At 35.4% G+C, this 20,613-nt stretch overlaps 1 protein-coding gene across 47 annotated transcripts in view; it reads left to right on the top strand.

Annotated features, from left to right (window-relative positions):
- Positions 1-20,613, top strand: part of plekha6 (pleckstrin homology domain containing, family A member 6) — a 174,877-nt gene that overhangs the window by 57,114 nt on the left and 97,150 nt on the right. For 22 of the 47 annotated variants that reach the window (XM_073916712.1, XM_073916687.1, XM_073916709.1 and 19 more), the window contains exon 1: positions 3,381-3,678. The exons of the other annotated variants lie outside the window; for them this stretch is intronic. In XM_073916712.1, coding sequence (XP_073772813.1) covers positions 3,644-3,678 — 35 coding nt within the window. In that variant the 5' untranslated portion in view covers positions 3,381-3,643. Of the gene's footprint in view, positions 1-3,380; positions 3,679-20,613 lie in introns of those variants that run through there. 47 annotated transcript variants of the gene reach the window in all.

Raw genomic sequence — 20,613 nt, 5'->3', positions numbered from 1 at the left:
ACAGCAATACTTCTTTACAATGAGTACAATTGTTTGTATTCAATTCTTTACTGTTATTATAATTTTCCATTTTCCATATTTGCAATGCCTGTATTTTGGGATTTTTTTGGGTCATTCTGCTGTGGCGACCCCGGATTAATAAAGGGACTAAGCCGACAAGAAAATGAATGAATGTATAAATGAATTATATTTTGAATGTAAATAGTTTTTGTCTTGCGTTGACATTAATTTTACATTTGAATAGCCAAAATTACAAGTTTCAGTCCAAATGTGATGAATTGTGATTAATTTTCAAAAAAAGTTTAATTAATTAGTTCATTTTTTTAAATCTATTGACAGCACACACACACACACACAGTGCTCTGACTTGTCCCCTCCCTGGTCCAAACTTGAATATTTTGAAAACCAACATGTTATTGACATCCATATATATTTTTTCCTGCTACGTACGAGAATGCCTACTATATACTTTATCATTCTTTAAAATATCTTCTTCGATTTTCAAAAAACTATACATCACATGCATAAATCTATCAATGGAAAACATATAGCAAATATGGCCATTTAAACACAAAATACACACATTCCTGATATGTGAGTGCCATCTCACACTCAATACACTACAATTACTATGGCATAAATACAACACTACAATATCAGATTTCTATATGTGAATAGTTGAGTAAGTAGATGTGTCAATGCTTAAATTACATTTTGGAGTATGTTACAATATAAGTAAATGTTTCTTTCCTTTAGGCAAGCTATCCCTTTAAGCATTAAAAGTAGCTAAAACACGATAAAAGTAGTCCAAAGGGCCTGTGAGGGTGAGAGTAAATGTTCAGAGATTGTTGTTGTTGGGTTGAATTATTTCTTTACTAAGAGTAAGGGAGTAAAGAGAAGTTTTGTGCAGCTGGTTCCCACTGTTTTTGTATACAGCTGATAAAGCGGTAGAAGATTGATAAAAAGGTAGCATAAATTAATGTAATCTGTGCGGGTGTAAATAAATTGTGCTTTGACCTTGGGATTCTTGAAAGAGCAGAATGCTGCCAAATCCCCTCATAGTCTCATTAGTTTATAAATTGTAGCTTGTAATGGCATGTAGTTATGGAGCAATCCTTCAGAACATTGCATCCTGTTACGCAAAAGTCAGCCCTATCTGATCCAGTTATTTGCTAATTAATTAAATACACACTGCAGTACTATTGCTGAGCTATTAAAACATAACTCATTACCATAATTATTAGGTGTTTGGCCTGACATTACTAATGATTCCTAAAGAGCTATCATTCCACAGACAGTTTCCTCTGTTATTATCATTGACCTTACACTCTGAATAGAAAGATCTCAATGCACAAGACAACAACAATGCTGCTTTTTTCTCACTTTGCAGAAACACACAGAGACGTGACATTATAAATGATAAAAGCTGTCATTAAATAAATGGGATTAAGTTAAAATTAAGGGGGAATTTTGGTCAATGAATTATGTCCATTTATAGCACCATTTATTTGTATGATCTGTGCTGGTTTAGTGCCCGATTCACTAAAGAAATTATGCACATCAGTGGAAACTGAGCAAACGCTAAATGCAGTTTGGAATATACCTGTACACCTTTTGGACAACTTTTATTTATTTATATTATTTTTAACTACTCACTCTTAATGTTTGGAAAGGAATATTCTGCCAAACATCTTTTGTATCTGCTTTATAAAAAATGTCTTGTGGGATTGGAAGTTCAAGCCATTATATATTAACAGATTTATTTTTATTTTTATAAGTGAACTATCCCTGTCACAAGGGCATTACCTTTTCAAGTGTGTACCCCATAGTAACTTAAAAGTACAAAAGTGAACCCTAAAGGTACTAACGTTCACCTGTATGGTACAAAAGTGTACCTTTTACAAAAGTACCACCCGAGTGACTACTTTGTACCTTTATTTCTAGTGTGTAGGGGTAAATACATTTATGGAAATATGCAAATCTGGTAATGCTGAAAACGTGACTCAAACTTTCTGAATACTACTTGTATAGACTGGTCCTGCATACTAGGCTGTGGAGAAAACAGCACACTTGGTATATACATTTGGTATTATATAGCAAAACTGCTTTTAGCCCATGATTTGTGTGAAGTAAAATATCACCAGACAACTTACATTAACTTTACATTTACTGTAATTTGGTTTGACACAAAGCAAATGACACAAAAACAGAATTTTGTTAACCATCATTTAGTGCAATGTAAATTTCACCAGGCAATATAAATCAATAGGCAACCTTTCTATTTATGTAGCACATTTCATACACAGTGGTAATTCAAAGTGCTTTACTTAAACAGGAATAAAAGAGACAAGTATAAGAAAAAAGTGATTGGGAATGGATAAAAACACATTAAAATGTGCTAAAACAGGTTATAAAAGAGTGAAAAAGTAAAGGAGGACATAACAGTGCGGTCTGTCCAACAGCACAGTGCTTATTCAGTAAAGGCAGACCTAATCAGATGTGTTTTAGGCCTTGATTTGAATGCACCTAATGTTGGAGCACATCTGATCATTTCTGGAAGCTAAATAAATACATTTCTGTATTTTCGTTTTGAATATCTAACTTATAAATGTGTATTTTTTTTTATCATTTTCTTTATAATTAGATAATATGGGAGATCACTTGATCCCGAAGTGTACAAAAAGCAACAACTTATTGTGATGAGCACTGTCTGATGAAGACACGAAACATTACACGCCTTGTATCTGTTTTTTTAATTTAATAAATTGCCGTTTTTGGAGCTTTGGTGTTGCCGCCTTTTTGAATATATATTTTCCCTTTAATAACTTTTATTGCAAATCTAGCATATGCTAGTATGTCCAATCACCCATTCCTTTCAATCTTTACCGGACAGTCTGAGCATGAAGAGTTTGAACAGGACCTGATTACGCTCTCACAAACCCATGGCAACGAATTGCTGGGAAGCCCTATAACGACACAGTCCACCCAAACTTCAGATGGATTGCCCTACTTCACCATGTTATATAACATTCTGCTGCCCATTAGCACTGAATCAGTGGCCCTCATGTTCACTTCCACCATCCTGGTTGACAGTACAGAGTATTCTAGAAGTAAGAACAATCTTTGTTTTGTTAACCCGTGAGGAATGAGTGGCAGGAGACCACCGAAAGGGTTAAAAGACAGACTGCTGCTCCAATCAGAGTTAATGATCAGAGTAGAAACAGGACCGCAGAAATGAAGGAGCGGGCAGGGGCTGTGCTGTGGGGGGATTTGTAGGAGAGCGAGAGAGGGAGAAAGAGTGAAGAAGAGAGAGAGAGAGAGAGAGAGAGAGAGAGAGAAAGCCACTGTGCTTAAATCCAGCTGGCTGCCTCCCTGGGAATGTAATCCATATGTGAGCGCGAGTTCAGCAGCAGGAGAAAGAAAAGATATTACTCGCAAAGAAGTGATTGTTTCTGCACTTTCTTCTTTAAATTCCACTCATTCTGGCCACCAGACCTTGGCTCTGGTTCAACAGCAACACAAAAAGAGAGGTAAAGTCTGGAGAAGGACAAAGTGAAAGTTGAGAAAAAAAGTTGGAGAGAATAAAAACGAAGGCAAAAGGAACAGTGGGGAACAATATACCGATTAGACAAGCGAGAGAACAATGAAAGAGGACACACTGGAGGAAGGCAAGAGGAGGTAGGTAATTCAAGTTTTGGTTTTTCTTTGTAATTTATGCCGGTTGAGGTAGAGTGGTAGTACTTAGTGCTGGACTGTTTGGATTGCGTCTCCATAGGAAGCAAGAGGAGACCATGTGCTTAGGTATGTGTGTGGATAGATGGGGGCGTGGTTGCTTTTGCAGAATCTGGAAGACTGGAATATACTGCCTCGAAGAGTACATGGATTTTATTAAAGTTATACAAAGCTTGAGTGCTTTGGGTCCTTGTAAACTTCTTTTATAAATGTACTTTTCTTCTAAGAATTATTTTACTTTTCCAACCAGTGTGATTTTAACAGATTTTAAGTATGCCTTATACAAAGTTGGTTTAGTTGTTCAGCTTATTGTGATTTTGTATGCTAGCTCAAACTTTAGCATCAGGAGAATAGATTTACTTAAATGGCTTCTCTATTTTTGTGGGCACCTGAGATTATTTTGGTTGCGTGGTCACTCCCTTTGGCAGTCACTGCTGGAAAAGGCTTAAGCTGGTAGCTGTGTCTTGGGACAGGATAATCAGTTTAATTTGGTCACTGATAGCTAATTTGGTCATTAGATGGTAGACAGTCTTGTAGCAGGAACAAACCAGCTCACCATGCCACTTTAAGGTGTTTAAGGTGTTTCTTGGAACTTGGTGGGTGGCTGGCATGTGCTAACTAACCAGCTTAAACCAGCTAGCCTGATTAAAACACTTCAGTTGAATCTTCTTACTCAGCCTGGTAGAAGGTGCACTCTCACAGTGACTTTATAGTTAGGTTATCAGGTTTAAGAGCCACCTCCCATCTTTAACCCTTCACCTCCTTGTAAAACATTATCAATAATGGCTCAACTCTGTTGACTAAAGATATATCCTCAATAAAACGTCTGGTTGCAGGGATTAGTGAACAAAGCAGGAATGGTGTTTTTGCTCATTGTTCCCAGATGGGAAATTTGTGTGAAGGGGGAGTTTGCTTGTAGACGAGGAGAACCTCCAAGTCCTGATTACTCTAGGGAAACACAGCTCAGGCTGGAGTATTTTGACTGGAATAATTCTCTCACTTAAACACAGTTCACTTGCAGTAAAGTTCAAAGCGTGAAAGTGCTGTCAGGCAAGAACAACAACTTGCAGTGTGGAACAATAATGCTAGTGGTGCAGAAGTAAAGCCAAGTACAAAGGCTTGGTGTTTCCAAACAGACTGTGCCATGAAGGACATTCAGACTTGAGAGGGAACCCAGAGTTCAAAGTTCAACAAGAAGCAAGGTTCATTATGTTTTACTAGGGGTGTCTCATCTTGCTTTTTCTGCAATATCCTGTTTTGCTACAACCTGAACAAAACTCATTTGCCAGGAAGTTTCTAGTATTTCTGTAGACTTTGATTAGTTGGCTCAGGTCTCCTTGGTTATGAGTGTATTCACATCAGGAAAGTCTGTTATTCGTCTGAAGTGGTATATTTTCACACTACTCTTTTTATCAAGTGAATCAGAATTGTAAACAAAACAACCCTTGTGATAAAAATCTGCCGTTTATTGGACAGAAATCTGCCATGGAACCATGAGCTGTGCTGTTCGAAGAACCACCACTGACAAAGTCGTTTTGTACATTTACTGTAGCTCTGAGGGACTATTCACATATTAAATCTTTTGCTCACACAAGTTCTTTTATTTATTATTTTTTCAAATATATTGTTATTTTTCATATCATTTTTAGTGCAAAATCATGTCAGAAAATTACATTGAGTAAAAAGATATCTATCATACATTTAATTTGAATTTTGACCTCCACATGAAAAATGATAATACAATTATAATAATAATAATAAACAAAATAATATTGTAATTAAACAAACAAACAAGTAAAAAAATAATGACATAAAATACAAAATTATATTACAGAAAGGCTTTTGTCCAGGCTGAGTCTAACAGACAAGCTTTTAGTCTTAGAGACTTAGAGGTTCCTAGATAATCAAAGAAAGGGTCCCAGGTCTGATAAAATAGAAGAGGTTTGTTCTTCATAGCTGTGGAGAAAGCCTCATGTGGGATTATGTTGCAGACTGCAAGCAGCCATTGATTTTTAGCTGGGTGGTTCTTCATTAATCCACTTTATAAGGACACATTTTTAGAGCAAAGTATGTAGAAGGCCTTTTCTGAAAATTATAAGGTATATCATCATTGAGACCCAGTAAGCAAGTCTTTGCTCCCAATCGAAATGTACATTTAAAGATGCCGTTGAGCTGCAGTTTAATCAAGCCCCAGAAATGCTGTATAAGAGGACAACTCCACATTTACAGTTCACACACAGCTCAGACAGACCTGGATTCATTTTATGTCTAACCTCAGGTGTAATAAACAGTCTATGTAAAATTTTAAATTGTTTTCCCTAGGCAGAATTTGAGGCTAACACACCAAGAGGGTTGCTACATAGATCCAACCAAGAATCATTTTATCAATGTCAGCTACACTACCCAGATCAGCTTCCCATTTACACTTAAGTGAGTCAAGGTTCTCAGTTTGAATTTTACAAGGGTGTTATAGACACGCCGTGTAATGCATTTGATCTGCTTATCAATGGCCAGAAGTGATTCAACCGGGAAAATACCAAATCCTCCTGGGTAATCTCTATATTTTGTCAGAATAAAATTTCCAACCTGTAGATACTTTAAAAGGTCCACATTAGAAATCTTAGACTTGTCCTTATCTTGTTAGAATGTGAGAATTGTAAGTTCTTATTTTAAATGAAGATGCGCACAAATAGAGAGCAATGTTATAACGGTGGACTACATACCTTAGACAAATGCAGAACGGCCAAACACCGCAAGGCCTTTTTCTTTTATCCATAAATGAAACTTGTATCAGAGCTAAAGCTGGGGCATAGACTGGTGTTAGTCACAGTTCACTAGAGTGCATGGCTGATGGTTGCTTAGCAACAGCAGATGCCTTGAATCTGCAACTCAAACTATGAGATCCTGATAAATCAAAAGGCAAAGGGATTTCTGCGAATGTGTCAGATCAAGGTTGGATCATATTCACACTTTAAACTGTACCATGATTCATTTGTAAGTAGACTGAAACCACCTTTTCAGTTGGGTCTTGATCTGTTTGTTCGGTGCACACACACACACATGCTGTATTTACACCTGGCTAGAAGGTGCACAGTAAAAGGGCGGGGGAGATTCTTCATTCATTCATTCATTCATTCATTCATTCATTCATTCATTTTCTTTTTGGCTTAGACCCTTTATTAATCTGGGGTCGCCACAGCAGAATAAACCGCCAACTTTACCAGCATGTGTTTTACGCAGCGATCCATCACTGTGAAAAATCCATACACTCTTGCATTCACACACATACACTACGGACAATTCAATTCACCTATACCACATGTCTTCAGACTGGTGGGGGAAACTTATTGCTGTGAGGCAATCGTGCTACCCACTGCGCCACCGTTACACCCCCGGGAATTTTTCTGTCGGACCAAACAAGATGACTGGAGCTAATCTATGTTGCCCTTCAGTTGCAGGAGTGAACACTCTTGTGTAATATCTACAGTAACCTGAGGTATCTGTATCAATTTGTCCTGCCATGACATGAGAAGAGCGTATTTCTTAACAAATACACATGTGGCCAGTTCTGTTACAACTAAGTAAGGTAAGGGTGGAAAGACCAGCATTCCTCGAGCTTCAGCAGGACTTTAAAGGTATTGTTAGGAGTTTGTGTTGATTTAAAATGATCTAGTGTTAACACAAGTCATCCCAATTGTTGACAGACTGCAGCCTGCTAGACTGTTTCTGTTCACAACCTTAACCAAAGAGGAAGTATGTGAGGAAAGAAGAGTGTTTTACCCATTGGAGGTGGTATTATGCTCTGGAATGTTCTGGGAACGCCTCTCTCCAGCTGGTGTGTGTGTGTGTGTATGAGTGACTAGATCTCATCCTTCAGTAAGGATTTGTCAGAGGAAAAAATGAGTGCACGTACAGGTGGTTTGCTTGAGTGCTGCTTGAGGCCTCAAAGTGTCAGGAATGTATAATTTCAGTGTATCGTACGTGTCTAAATGTCATCGCCCACAAGGTGCATGACACGCATTGCAGTCTTATCAACATATCTCATGCGAAATGTGGACATGCATGTCCTGACCCAGTATGAAACAAAAGTAATGCATTTTTGTCAGGTTTAACTGTGTCATCATCCATTTCACTGCAGCCGTGCTATAGTGGGTTATCTAGAAGAGGCATCTGTTGTCTCTGTAGTAGTTTGGCCTATTTTAGCTCTGACCTGACACAAGAACAGATGCACAAATAGGACTTTAAAAGTTTGAATAATAAATACATATTCACTGTATTTTGTGGCGTATGTCTACATATGTCTAGTATTTTTCTAAAATGTTAATTCATTAGAATCCTTTAAAATGAGATTTTATGTTTTGAATGCATCTTCTGTTGAGGACAATTGAGAAAATGTGTATGTAAGGTGAACCCGAAATCAGCCTAATTATGCAGGGGTTCCTTTTTCTAGTCAGGCAACTTTTCTAGTTTCCATTGCAAGTTTCTTCAAAGAAGATCTTACAACTCTGTCATATCTTATTTCACAATGGTCCCATTGGACTTTTTTTCAAAGTCTGATATGTGCTATATAGACTAGGAACATGTTAATTAATTAGTGTCTAGAATTGCACATAATTAAATTAAAAAGTTTGTTCTAACCCAAAACGGATCTGCATGTGTTAATTTAATAATGCTTAGGGAATGAAAACTTTTAATTAGCACTTGTTAATATTAGCTCTGTTTGATAGATGTCATCACCCCGGGGGCTTTGAACAATAATTTATAAATAAAATCTGGTGACGTGTTTTTACAAATCATGTTTTTTTTTTTTGCATCATTGCATGCATGAATCTTTTTTGCTGCGTACCAAATGGCACACTATACACTATGCACTTATGCACTGATACACTCAACAGCATAGTATGTAGTGTCATCCCAAATGGATCACTTATTTTACTAAGCGGAAATTCAAACCGTTTTCCTGATGGTGTTTTACGGTTGCCATGTTAGTAAAATAAATGACTAAACTACCAAATACTGGCATGAGTATAACCGCATTCACTATTGGGAGGTGGTATAATCCCTCTCGTAGGAGAATTTTGCTTTCTTAATCCAAAATAAAGTAATCTAACATCAGTGCCCGAAAGCTCCGCCCCTTCTGGTATGGATGCAAAGCTGAATGCTCGTTGAGTGCTTGAAGTGTCCATCATTCCACACTTTATTTTAACGGTTCATTAAGTGCAGCATCCAGGTATTTAAAGTGCACTTATTATTTTTAGAGTGTTAGTGTGAATGCACGACTTACACTATTTATACTACAAAGTGGTGTAAAATAGCACATAAATATGCGATTTGGGACCACCTTTTGTTTTTTTAGTTGCCACTACTGTAAAATTACGATAACTGATAAAATGAACAATTCTTTGTACAGTTTATGAAGGAGAGCCCATTAGAATGTATTATGGCTCCACAGTAGTAACAGTAATGGTAGTGACTACAGGATCTTGGCAGCTGCTGTTGTAAATATCTTCGAAGGAAAGCCTTGCTTGAATTCACATAATTCACTGAGCTTAGTGAGCTTTTTCAAGCAAACACATTGTCATAGACTCTAGTTAATCTGGTATTTGCTTATTTCGTGTTTCTGACTTGGGTAATTTGTGCTGTTGAAGAGTACTGAATTTATTTCGACACAGAGCTTCATTACAGTGAAATTAATTTTCTACTTTATCAGCAGTTTCTATTTGGCCTTGGCTCTATAGAGTGAGAACATTTTAACTATCGAAGCCACAGGCGTATTTAAATGCTTTATAACTGAACACCAAGGCAAATTAATACTCTAATCTGTGAATTACTGTAGATGTGCTTACATAAACCCACCACAGCATGCAGAGATCTGGACACATTTAGACAGTGTTCAAGTGTGTGATTTGGATTAAAGTGTGCAAATGTCAATGCACTGGCTGTCATTTCAGTAGTATTCCTAACTATTGAATAGGTATCATGCATAATTATTAGAATTTTCTACAGGCCATATGTGTATTATTTGAACTTTTTGAATGCACTTGCAAGTATTAGGGTTGTATTTTTATAAAGTATCACTATGAAAAGCAGTTAGTTGACATTACTTAGAAAAAAGTGAGTAAACCTGTTGCTTTTAAAGAGATTAGTTGAATTTACTTAAACAATTGAGCAAACCAGTTGCCTTAAAATATATAGTAAATGAATCATGTGCATAATTATGCAACCTAACAGTTCGAAGTTGCAAAGGGTTTACTCATGTTTTACAATAAAATGAACTTGCTGCTTTTAATGCAATGGGTTTACTCACTTTTTTAAAGAAGTAAAGTAACTAATAGCTTTAGGTAGACAGATGAAAGCCTTTTTTAAATGCAACTATGGGGAATTTCCTGAAATCAATGTATGGAAGGAAAGAAACATTTTATAAACGCAATAAACCCTTGCTTTACTGCATTTGGTCCCAAATGCATTGTAAAAAGTGCACTCAACCTCATATCTGCCAGCTTGGAGAACCATGCACTTTCCAACTATATTGTTTGATCAAACTGAGTAGTTTTTTATTAATCGTCAGCTTTACAAATCTCATGTAAACGTGCTATTAACCAGCAGTTTTGCAGTGTCTTTGCAGTGTCACTGTTGTTTTGCAGATGATTTTGAAACCTTAATTGTGTTTGTCTGTCTGAGATGCTGGTCAAAGGCTGCATTCTTTATGTGAAGTTATGGTGGGTTGTGTGTACTTACATTCTTTGCTTTAACCCCAGTCTCGGTCTTAAGCCCTGCCTTGTCGTTGGGGATTTGCAAACTCCCTTGTGTTCCTAAAAGGATATTGCTTCATTCTTAATCTCTTGTCTCTAGAGTATACGAGGTCCTTGATGGACCCTTGTTAAGTTGAAAGATCCGGCAACTCACGGGAGGTTATGAGAGGACTAATGAAACCATTTTACCAAAACAAATCTGTTATATTTAGCTTGACCCCTGTGCGCTGTATTGTTTCCCATAATCTCATCTGATTCATTTTTATCTGAATGTTTATCTTTTAAGTTTTAGTCTTATCTATAGACCATTTTGAGGGATGTTAACAATAACAATGGTCCTAATGTATTTCCTGTTTTACATTTTTAATTTCCATATCTTCCAAAAGATCCACATATTGGTAAATAACGTTATGACAGCTGTTTTAATGCTGTAACACTATAGTTATTAAAATAGTTTGACAACAAGCAGGAAATGTTCATGGGCCAATGGCATCACCACATTGAAATGGTCTATATTTATTTTTAATACTTTATTCTTATTAAGATAAGGGTAAGATGTGACCGGTAATTATAATCCATTGCGTACGAAAGTTCCCAATGTGATTTGTCAAGATTATCATGTGATTCACCAGTTCCAATGATCTATAGTATTTTGATTCTTTTTGCCCTTTTCTGTAAATATTGACAAATGTTCTAAAAAGTGTGAAATTTCTGATACTGCAATTTTCATATATGTGATAGAACATATATTTTGTCTTTTAAACAGCTTAATAATGATCATATTATTGGTTATATGATGAGAAATGGGCGCCGTCGTTGTTGTTAGAAGGGATACAGCTGCGATCGGAAGTTAACGAGAAGTGTTGATTTTATTTATTCATTTATGCATTCAATTCGTAGCGTCTACTTCTACCTCAAGCCTAAACCCATCCGTTATGGTAATGTAAAAGTAATATTTGTTGTACAATGTTACAAAAATTATGCTATTTTGAGGTAAGTATCCTCAGCTGTATCCTATGTAATTCACCCTCTTCTGAAGTCTAGATAGGCTACAGCTGAGGTTACTCAGATCAATATAGCGCCATTTTTGTGCCACTGTACAACAAATAATATTTTTAAATTAATGACAAGGTTGCAGTTGAGGTAGGTGGCGTAGAGGCGTAGATGTTAATAAAGGCGTAGATGTAATTTAATAAATAATATAAATACTTCTCATTAATTTTTGATCATAGCTGTATCCCTTCTAGCAACAACCGCAGGAGAGATTCGAGCTGCCGTATTTACGTCATATTATTAATAATTTTCTTCCAAAATATACAAAGGTAAGCAACTCTTTATCTGGGAGAGAAATAGAGAAAATATTATAGTAACATAAGCAATGTGTATCTTACGTGAACAAAGCACATCGTTCGGTTATATTGAAAAATAATTATTATTGTTCCATAGACATCCATGTGCATGTGTATTTTACAAACCTTAAATGGTATGTTTTGCTTGTAGTTATTTGTATTTGAATGTCTAAAACCTAAAATGAGTGTTTTTTTTTTTTTAAAGCATAGTTAAATTGGGATTCATGACAGGTGCTGCACACCTCTTTCTGTGCCTCAGCGCACGCCCACGCAGACAGATTTGAATTTTACCAGTTAATGACATGTGCTCTGAACATTCCAATCACACCGGTGGGATCGTATGCTTTAGGGACCAGCCAAAGCTGATCACACCGGTGTGATCGTACATGTAAAATGGTTTAGTGTTTTTGTTTTAACTCTTCATGTGGAAATATCAAAAAATATCATATCAATAATATAAAATGCTAGATTAGATCTATAGATTCTAGATAGATCATCAATACACACACAATGGTGTTGATGAATTTTTTGAATTATAAACAATTAGGAGAAACTTGCTTGGATTTAATAGGATAACACTATACATTAATTTAACAATGATTATTTAATACATAAATTGATTAATTTTATTTGAACAATTTTTAATTTTGATAACATGAGCAATGGCTGCTGAAAATTCAGCTTTATTTAAATAATAAAATAATAAATAATACATTCATTTTACAATAAATATGCCACTTTACAATAAATAATAAGTTGCCCTTTTACAGTTTATTTAATTATTTGTATTAAATGCAGGACTGTTGCGCAAAATACACATTTTCCACAAGCATAAAAAAACCCAAACAATCATCTATGTTAAAAATAAAAAACCTACTGTGGAAAATACTATAATATTCTCTCGTAAAGCAGCTACAAAAGCTGAGCTGATTTATTGCCAACAGAGGGATTAGATTACCCATGTCTCCCCTTGATCTGATTTCACTGTAGCACCTGCACCTCAATCAACACTACACTGATTTCTGCTTCAGACGGACCAACGAAGGCCTGCTTTATTCATTCTCACAAATATTGTATAATGACAGACCTTTTGATGTGTGTGTGTGTGTGTATTTGTATGATCCTGCTTTTGTAATAAGCCTTCTATTGTTTGTTTAAATGAACCACACAATTAACAGACTGCAATCATAAATGACACGATGATGAGTGTTATCATGCATCAGCGTGTTTTATTGCACTCATAAACGCACGTGTATTAGAGCCTGAACATTCGCCAGATCTCTTGGTAAGTAAACATGCACAGCTCCACCTGAAACGGTTGTGTAATGAATCTCACTGTTGTGAAAGTAAGCACAGCTCAACAGTGTTCTGGAAGGCATTGTTTGACTTGGTCAGGATGAGCGGAGGGCCAGTCTAGTGCATGTTTTCAAAAGAATAAGAGCTAGAGGAAGGTTTACACTTGAATTTATTCATTTTGAAACTATAACTTTTGTTTTTGTTACACCTGGAATCCACTGTAGGATGGAGAGTTTAGACACTTATAGCTTTCAGTTTTAGAAATGCAGCAAACCCTGTAGTTTGAAATTTACAAGTTGTATTTCAGTGTAGATGGACAAAAACACATGCTCTGTAGCAGTTCTCATATGTCCTAAATAGTATTTGAAATAGGAATTTGTGTGTGACAAATTGTTGTGTTTAAATAAGCATTCAAGGTTAACCGAATGGTCTACTGTTTTCTGTAGAGAATCGAAGTGCAGCGATGTGCAGGATATTTCGCCCTACAAAAGGCAGAGAAAGCATTCATGGCCACCATATTTAAGTGTTGCGCCAAACCGAAGTGATCAAAACTAGTCACTTTGAAGGGCCCTTCAGAATGAAGGATTTTATAGAGTACAACTGATGGACACTTCGGGACGCCTTGATTCCTTAATTACGCAGGGAAGTTGTTGATGTTGAACAGTGTGTTTCATTCGGAAGGCCTCATCCTTATGCTTTGATCCCTTCAAAGTTGTCACTTCAAACTTTCAGAAGATATTATGACGTTTATTAATTTCACAATAAGGGCCAGTCTTAATTAATCAACATTCCCCAGTAACGTAAATGTAACCAAGTTAGCCCAAAGGCTAAGATGAATACCTGTTAAAGATAAGGTTAGTGTTGGGAAAAATTACTTTTAAAAGTAATATACAGTGGTCTCTTGTTATTAACAGGAGTTAATTAATAAATAAAAAATAACTCGCAATAGGTGAAATCCACGAAGTAGTTTGCTTTATTTTTTACAATTATTATAGATGTTTTAAGGCTGTAAAATACCTCACTACACACCTTATACACTTTTCTCAGACAGACATTAAAGGTGCAGTACGTGATTGTCTTCAGAAACATGTTTTGTTGTGCGGGTAGAAAGTCCTTTTACAGTCCAATTTTAATGATTAAAGTAAATCATTTAAATGTGTTTATTTGTATTTCTATATCCTGGGTAAAGCATAAAACAAAAAAAAATATTTATCCAATTAAATATTGTCTGGCCGACATCTCCCATAGTTCCGATAAGTAGCCCAAACTGTCTGTCAACATATGTAGATTGGGGCTTCTGTGCATCTCTGTTCATGCATATCCGCCATTAGCGCCTGCAGGCCTGCATGCTCGCTGTGTGTTCACATGCACACAAGACAATCACAGTCACAGTAAAATCAAATTAAAACTTTTTAAAATCCTGAATCAATATTGGAGTTACTTTTGCATGCTGGAGGAAGGACGACACCATGGCTGAAGTGTTTCTGTTAGACAGGTAATGTTCTGTTTTAAAACTATTTTAGTCCCGCAGAGCTGATATAGATTGTGCTGTTTTATGAATGGGTTAATATGCACTGAAGTGTTGTTCAGCCACTGAAATTTCCCGTTGAAACGTTGATGTGACTATTTTCAGTTTCATAAGGGACCTTTTACAGCATCGTAATGTAGGTTTTTATTTAGTTTAACAACAAAACATCAGTAAATATTGCTATTCCACTTAGCCTGCTTGAAGTTTCTTTTACATTCCCATTGGTTCATTTTTGAACAATGACCGCATCCCTATACTGTTTACCATGCTACTCTGAATATTCGCTCTGAAATAGCATGCAAGTGTAGCTTAGTAATAAGTGTAATTCCTGCATGCGGCCGGCCAACCAATAACTACATTTCTAACTGATGAATGACATGAACTACTGCGTTGTCTGAGTTCAGGAGGCATGGCTTTGAAACACAGTCCCTCCCCTTCCGTCCAAAGATAATATGCTAAACGGTTAGCTTTTGGACAGATTACCGACTGCACCTTTAACGATTTCACACTTTTCTCTCTTGTTTATAAACAAAGTTCAAACCTTCAGAGAAAAAAGTATAGTATTATAGAACGAAACCAAAGATAAAAGACTGTTGTCAGGCGAAAACATTCAGTGCCGTCAGCAAAAGGTTCATAAAGATTTTTAGCTTATGTGCAGATAATTTTGGCATCCAGCTTAATGTTTTTTTTTTCTTTTCCTGCAGTCACTGATTCACAAAACTAAAGCAGACTCCATTCTTAAGGGAGTCGCACAGTGAATATGCATGTTGCAAATGGAAGTAACGCACACCGGACAAGCACATTGCATGGTATTTAAAATTAAATGATTCAGATGGCACTCTGTGGCGTGGCAGAAATATGAACAGTGTCCTGAGTTGAGCTGGGCATACAGACAGCTGCCGACTTGTGGTACTGCCCTGATATAAACCTTTCTAAAATTTTAAAATGTGTGGCGCATCCGGTGTCACCCCCTTTACAGTGGTCTTGCTGCGTACAGTTACAACGATTTTTTATCCTTGTTGAAACTCACACTGCTAGGGATCAGATTTATTGAAGATTAATATAGCAAGCTGAATGCATTCTGTACTATACAGGAGATACTGAGGAAATTAATTGACAATGATCTACAGCCAATCAGGATGCAGAACACAATGCACTTTAAAAAAATAAAATAAAAAAAAGCATGTCAAATTGCACTAAAAAAATCTGCGTGACTGCGAGGCCGTGGAAGGTGAACTGCGTTATAGCGAGGGACCACTGTAATAGTTTCTTAAGTTAAAAAGTAACTAAATGGGTTAAGTTATTCTTGTAAAGTAAAGTAATACATTACCTTACTTTTGGGTTACTTTTTCATCTTGCTTTTCAGTAATTATATTTTTATTTATTTTAGGGCATCAGGATAAGATCTTCCGAATGTAACAAACTATATAATGGCTAATATTACCCTCAATACATTGATCATTGAATATAGATTTGATTTGATTGAACTACAAAAATTGGAAATACTGTTCACAATCAACAAATAAACATAGATAATGTGCAAGACCAACGGTTTAGGTAAGAGGCTAATGATGATTAATCAATGATTAATGGTTATTGTCTGACCTAATGCCTAACCTAACACTTGATCAGTAACTTTTTAAATAAACAATTTCATATTTATATTCGTATTTATTTGTATTTTTGTAATTTTTACATTTTCGTCACAAGTTAATAGTTGTTTATACCAAATACCATTAGAATTAGTTTGTGGTTTAGAGTACAGGCTACACTTTTACTCAAAATTGTATATCTACTTTAAGCTTCAATCTTGTAATGTGGATGGAGATCTTTTCTGAAATGCATTGAAACATCAATATGGACGATGATTGTTTTCATTTTAAAAACATTGTTCAATCTAAAACGCACTAGTGTTAACATAACCTAAAATAGAACAAGGAGGAGAGAGATGGATTTGAGCTTCGGTCAGCAAACCTGACGTGGAGACAATAATCACTCTCTGCCAGTGTGGTGTGATGTCATCGGGGCGTGTTTGGCAGATTTACCGCCTGCTGGATATCGAGAGGGATATTCTTGCTCTCCTGAAAGGCCAACCTGCGAATCATTTTACCAAATTGTCATGTAAGCTTTGTGTTTTGGTGGCCTGGAGCCAGTTTCACCCATGTGATTTATCCGTCATTTGAGTGAGAGTGTTTAGTGTTTCAGGATTTATTGAGTTTGCGGCAGACTGTAAGAAACTACTAACAATCAGATTAATAAACGCAATAGACACTGGTTATAAAAGCCTGAGTGTTGATGAGCTTATTGGGAATTTGATAGCTTCAGGATTTCATTACTTCATAGCTTGCAGCGTAAACATTTTTATTGTAACATGAATACCTGTTAAAGGTAAGGTAAGGACAGTGTTGGGGAAAGTTACTTAAGTATATTTTGAGTTACTTCTTAAAAAGTAATCATTACATGATTGTGTAACTTTTCTGGGCTGGTCTTGCATTTTTGTAATTATATTTTATTTTTCAGAGATGTTAGGCTCATTTACATCAAAAAATAAAACAAGTGAAGTGAATAAACCTCAAACTCAAGGAAATATAAGCTCACTGTACAGATGAGGTGCAGCTCCACCAAAACTTTCAACCATTCTGCATTTCTGGAGTGTATGAAGAATAGGATGTGTGAATAGTTCAAAACCCTGATGAATGAATGAATGAATGAATGAATGAATGAATGAATGAATGAATGAATATTTAGAGTTTGCATGTCACAGTTGTTACTCATTTTAAGGGATACTGATTCTGTTTTGTGCAAGTGAGTTGAGTTAATTCATGTTAACGTTTAAGCTAGAACTGTAAGTACAGTATCATGTTTACACGTTGTACACAACACATCTTGATTTCTCTCAACAAAGGGACAGGAGAATCAATGAATCAGTCAATGTTGCAACAATAAATAGGACAAAACAATAAGGTAAATAAAAAATAACTCAATGAAATGCAACACTTTGCTACTTGAAAAAAAAGCAATTTAACTATGCAAGTTATGATGTTGTATAAGGTAAGTTCACCTAAATATGCAAATGTTATGCAATTGTTATATTATATTTATCCATTCATTCATTTTCTTTTCAATTTATTCTCTTTATTCATCAAGGATCGCCACATATCCAGCATATGCTTTACGCAGTTAAGAGAGGGTGCATCCAATTTAGTTTATTTAATTCACCTATAGCGCATGTCTTTAGACTGTGGGGGAAACTGGAGCACCTGGAGGAAACCTATGCAAACACTGGGAGAACATGCAGACTCCACACAGAAATGCCAATTGGTTCAGCTGGGACTCAAACCAGTTACCTCCTTGCTGTGAGGCGACAATGCTAACCACTGAGCCCTATATTATATTATATTATATTATATTATATTATATTATATTATATTATATTATATTATATTATATTATATTATATTATATTATATTATATTATATTATATTATATTAAATTATATTATATTATATTATGAAACATTTTCCTCAATAGATTTTGGCTTTTCATTGCTCTGTATTTTTTTTTTTTTGTAAAATTGGTCAATTAGTAATTTTAATTTAGCAATTTATAACATTAATTAATAGTTCCCCCTAAAGTATATGCAACAGAATAATTGTAGCATCATATATTAAATTAATTAAATAGATAACAGTTGTTTTAATTTGTCATGATATTTTAAAATATTACTGTAGTTTGCAATATTTTATATTTATGACAGTCAGAGATCTTTTCATAGAAATTAAGTCAGACAAAAGAAGAAAAGAGAAAGAAATATAATGACCCACAATGTTAAATAAACTTTTTATTTTTTTAAAGTCAGATATATTAAAAGCTGTTACTCAACGTGAAAAGCAGTTTAATGGACGGTCTCCTGCTGCACCGAGCACAATACTCAATGGGATAGTCCTGAGAGAACGCTTTGTCAGCAGCTCTTTTGCGGCACTGTGCATTGATCCATTTGGGTGAGTCTTAACAATCAATACTCACCGCAGACCCATCATTAATTAGACACAGGTACATTTCCCCACCTCTGCTCTTTTATTTTATTACTGCTGCTTCCCCTTCTCCATTCCTGCCTGAGTTTTTCCTTCTTTCCCTCTGCTATGAGATTACAATAAATGAAGGAAGCCCTGGGCAGATCTTGGCAGGATGAAAATGTAACTTTAGCTTTGAGGAACATGAAGGGTAGCATAGGGAAACTCCCTGTATCAGATCCCATGATGCCTCCCCCTGAGGACAGGCCACCGAGAGCTAATTTATATGCTGTTCTGGGATCACTCGTACTTTTTTATTTTCTACTGCAAAAAGAACTCGCTTTGCTTTGGAAATGAATAAACCTTTTTTTAAAGCAAGAACATTTTGTTTAGAAGCAAAGTTGCATAAGTTTCCCAACCTTTTTTGTCCTCTGTGCCCAACAGCCTTAAGCTTTCATATTCCAACCTTGAAAGGAAATGTGTTGGCTTAAAATGGTAAGAGACTCTTTTTTTTTATTGTTTTGAATAAGAAAGAATTAAATATTACACTTAATTTTCTTTAATATTCTACTAATATTTTTATTCAATAAAGAAAAAAGTATACAGTGCTCAGCATAATTGAGTAGACCCCATTTTGAAAAGGAATATTTTTATCCATTTCTCAGTGAATGCAGGCAATATATTTTGGCGCATTTAAACAAAACAGATTTATTAAACAGATATATTAATTAAAATAATATTTTAGTCACCAAACATATTTACAAATTGTAAGATAATACAATTAAATTCAAGCAAAAATTGCAAAAATCAATTGCAACCTCCAAAATTTCAACAAGAAATTTTCAATTATTTTAGTATTATTATTATTATTTTAATCTTCTTTTGTTTTTTCTTCTTTTTAAAATTTGTATTTAATATTTTTCAATAACATATACATTTCAGCGCACTAGTTTTTTCATCGTAAGTTGTTTTTGTTAGATAAGCTCTAGATTTGGCTTGATTACAGACGAATGTTTAGATATATTAAAAATATGAATTTAAAAAAAGATAGATTTGTGAGGGGTGTACTCATATGTGCTGAGCACTGTAGTTCAAGGAAAAGTTCATCCAAAAAAATAACTGTTTTCAATCATTATATACAGTAGGTGACATTTTTTGTTGCTTAATTAAACATTACATACAATTTTAAACAAATTTTGGTCTTAGCGATTCATAAAACTCAATAGCTGGTTCACTGTTTTAATATTAAAAAAAAAACATAAACAGGCTACAAAAATTAACTGTTGCTCCTGATGGTACATAGAGGTGTTGTGAAATAAAATGAAATGATCATGCAGAAAAGTGATCACTATTTTCAATATTATTGTTTAATCACCAGAGGTAAAGGTTATTAATTTTCTGTTTTAGATTTTTTTCAAAATTTTTTTTGGTGAAAATGGTAAAACTATTGATTCTATAATAGGGGAAAAAAAATCACTATACCCCACCTCCCCCACCCCCCCCCTGCGATAACTGCACAACCTCCACGGCCTCCTTTCCCGCTCCTTACTTTCATCCACGATAATCACGATAACCGCGATATATACAGTTGAAGTCAGAATTTCCCAAATGATGTTTAACATAATTAATAACGTAATTATTATCATTATTGTATAGGGGTGTCACAATTTCGATTTTTAATCGAAATCGATCGAAATTTATCGAATAAAAAAATTGAATCGTCGATGCTGCCACGCCCCCATGTCAGCTTGGCTTGCCAAGTGGGATAAAACAGGCTTGTTGAAGTGCTTGTTAAACTGCAGAAGCAGGAGACCCGTCGAGAGAACTTAAACCCTCTCCTCTTTCAATGAAGTCGCCGGTGTTTAAGCATTTTGGATTTCCAGTGAGTTATGTTGACAACGTTCGTGTTGTCGACAAAAAAAAACACAGTTTTGCAAGCTCT

The sequence above is a fragment of the Danio rerio genome, chromosome 11 (assembly GCF_049306965.1).
Source record: "Danio rerio strain Tuebingen ecotype United States chromosome 11, GRCz12tu, whole genome shotgun sequence".
In the NCBI taxonomy this organism is placed as follows: domain Eukaryota; kingdom Metazoa; phylum Chordata; class Actinopteri; order Cypriniformes; family Danionidae; genus Danio; species Danio rerio.
Note: the sequence above shows the minus strand (reverse complement) of the source record. Positions and strands in the feature narration are given on the sequence as shown.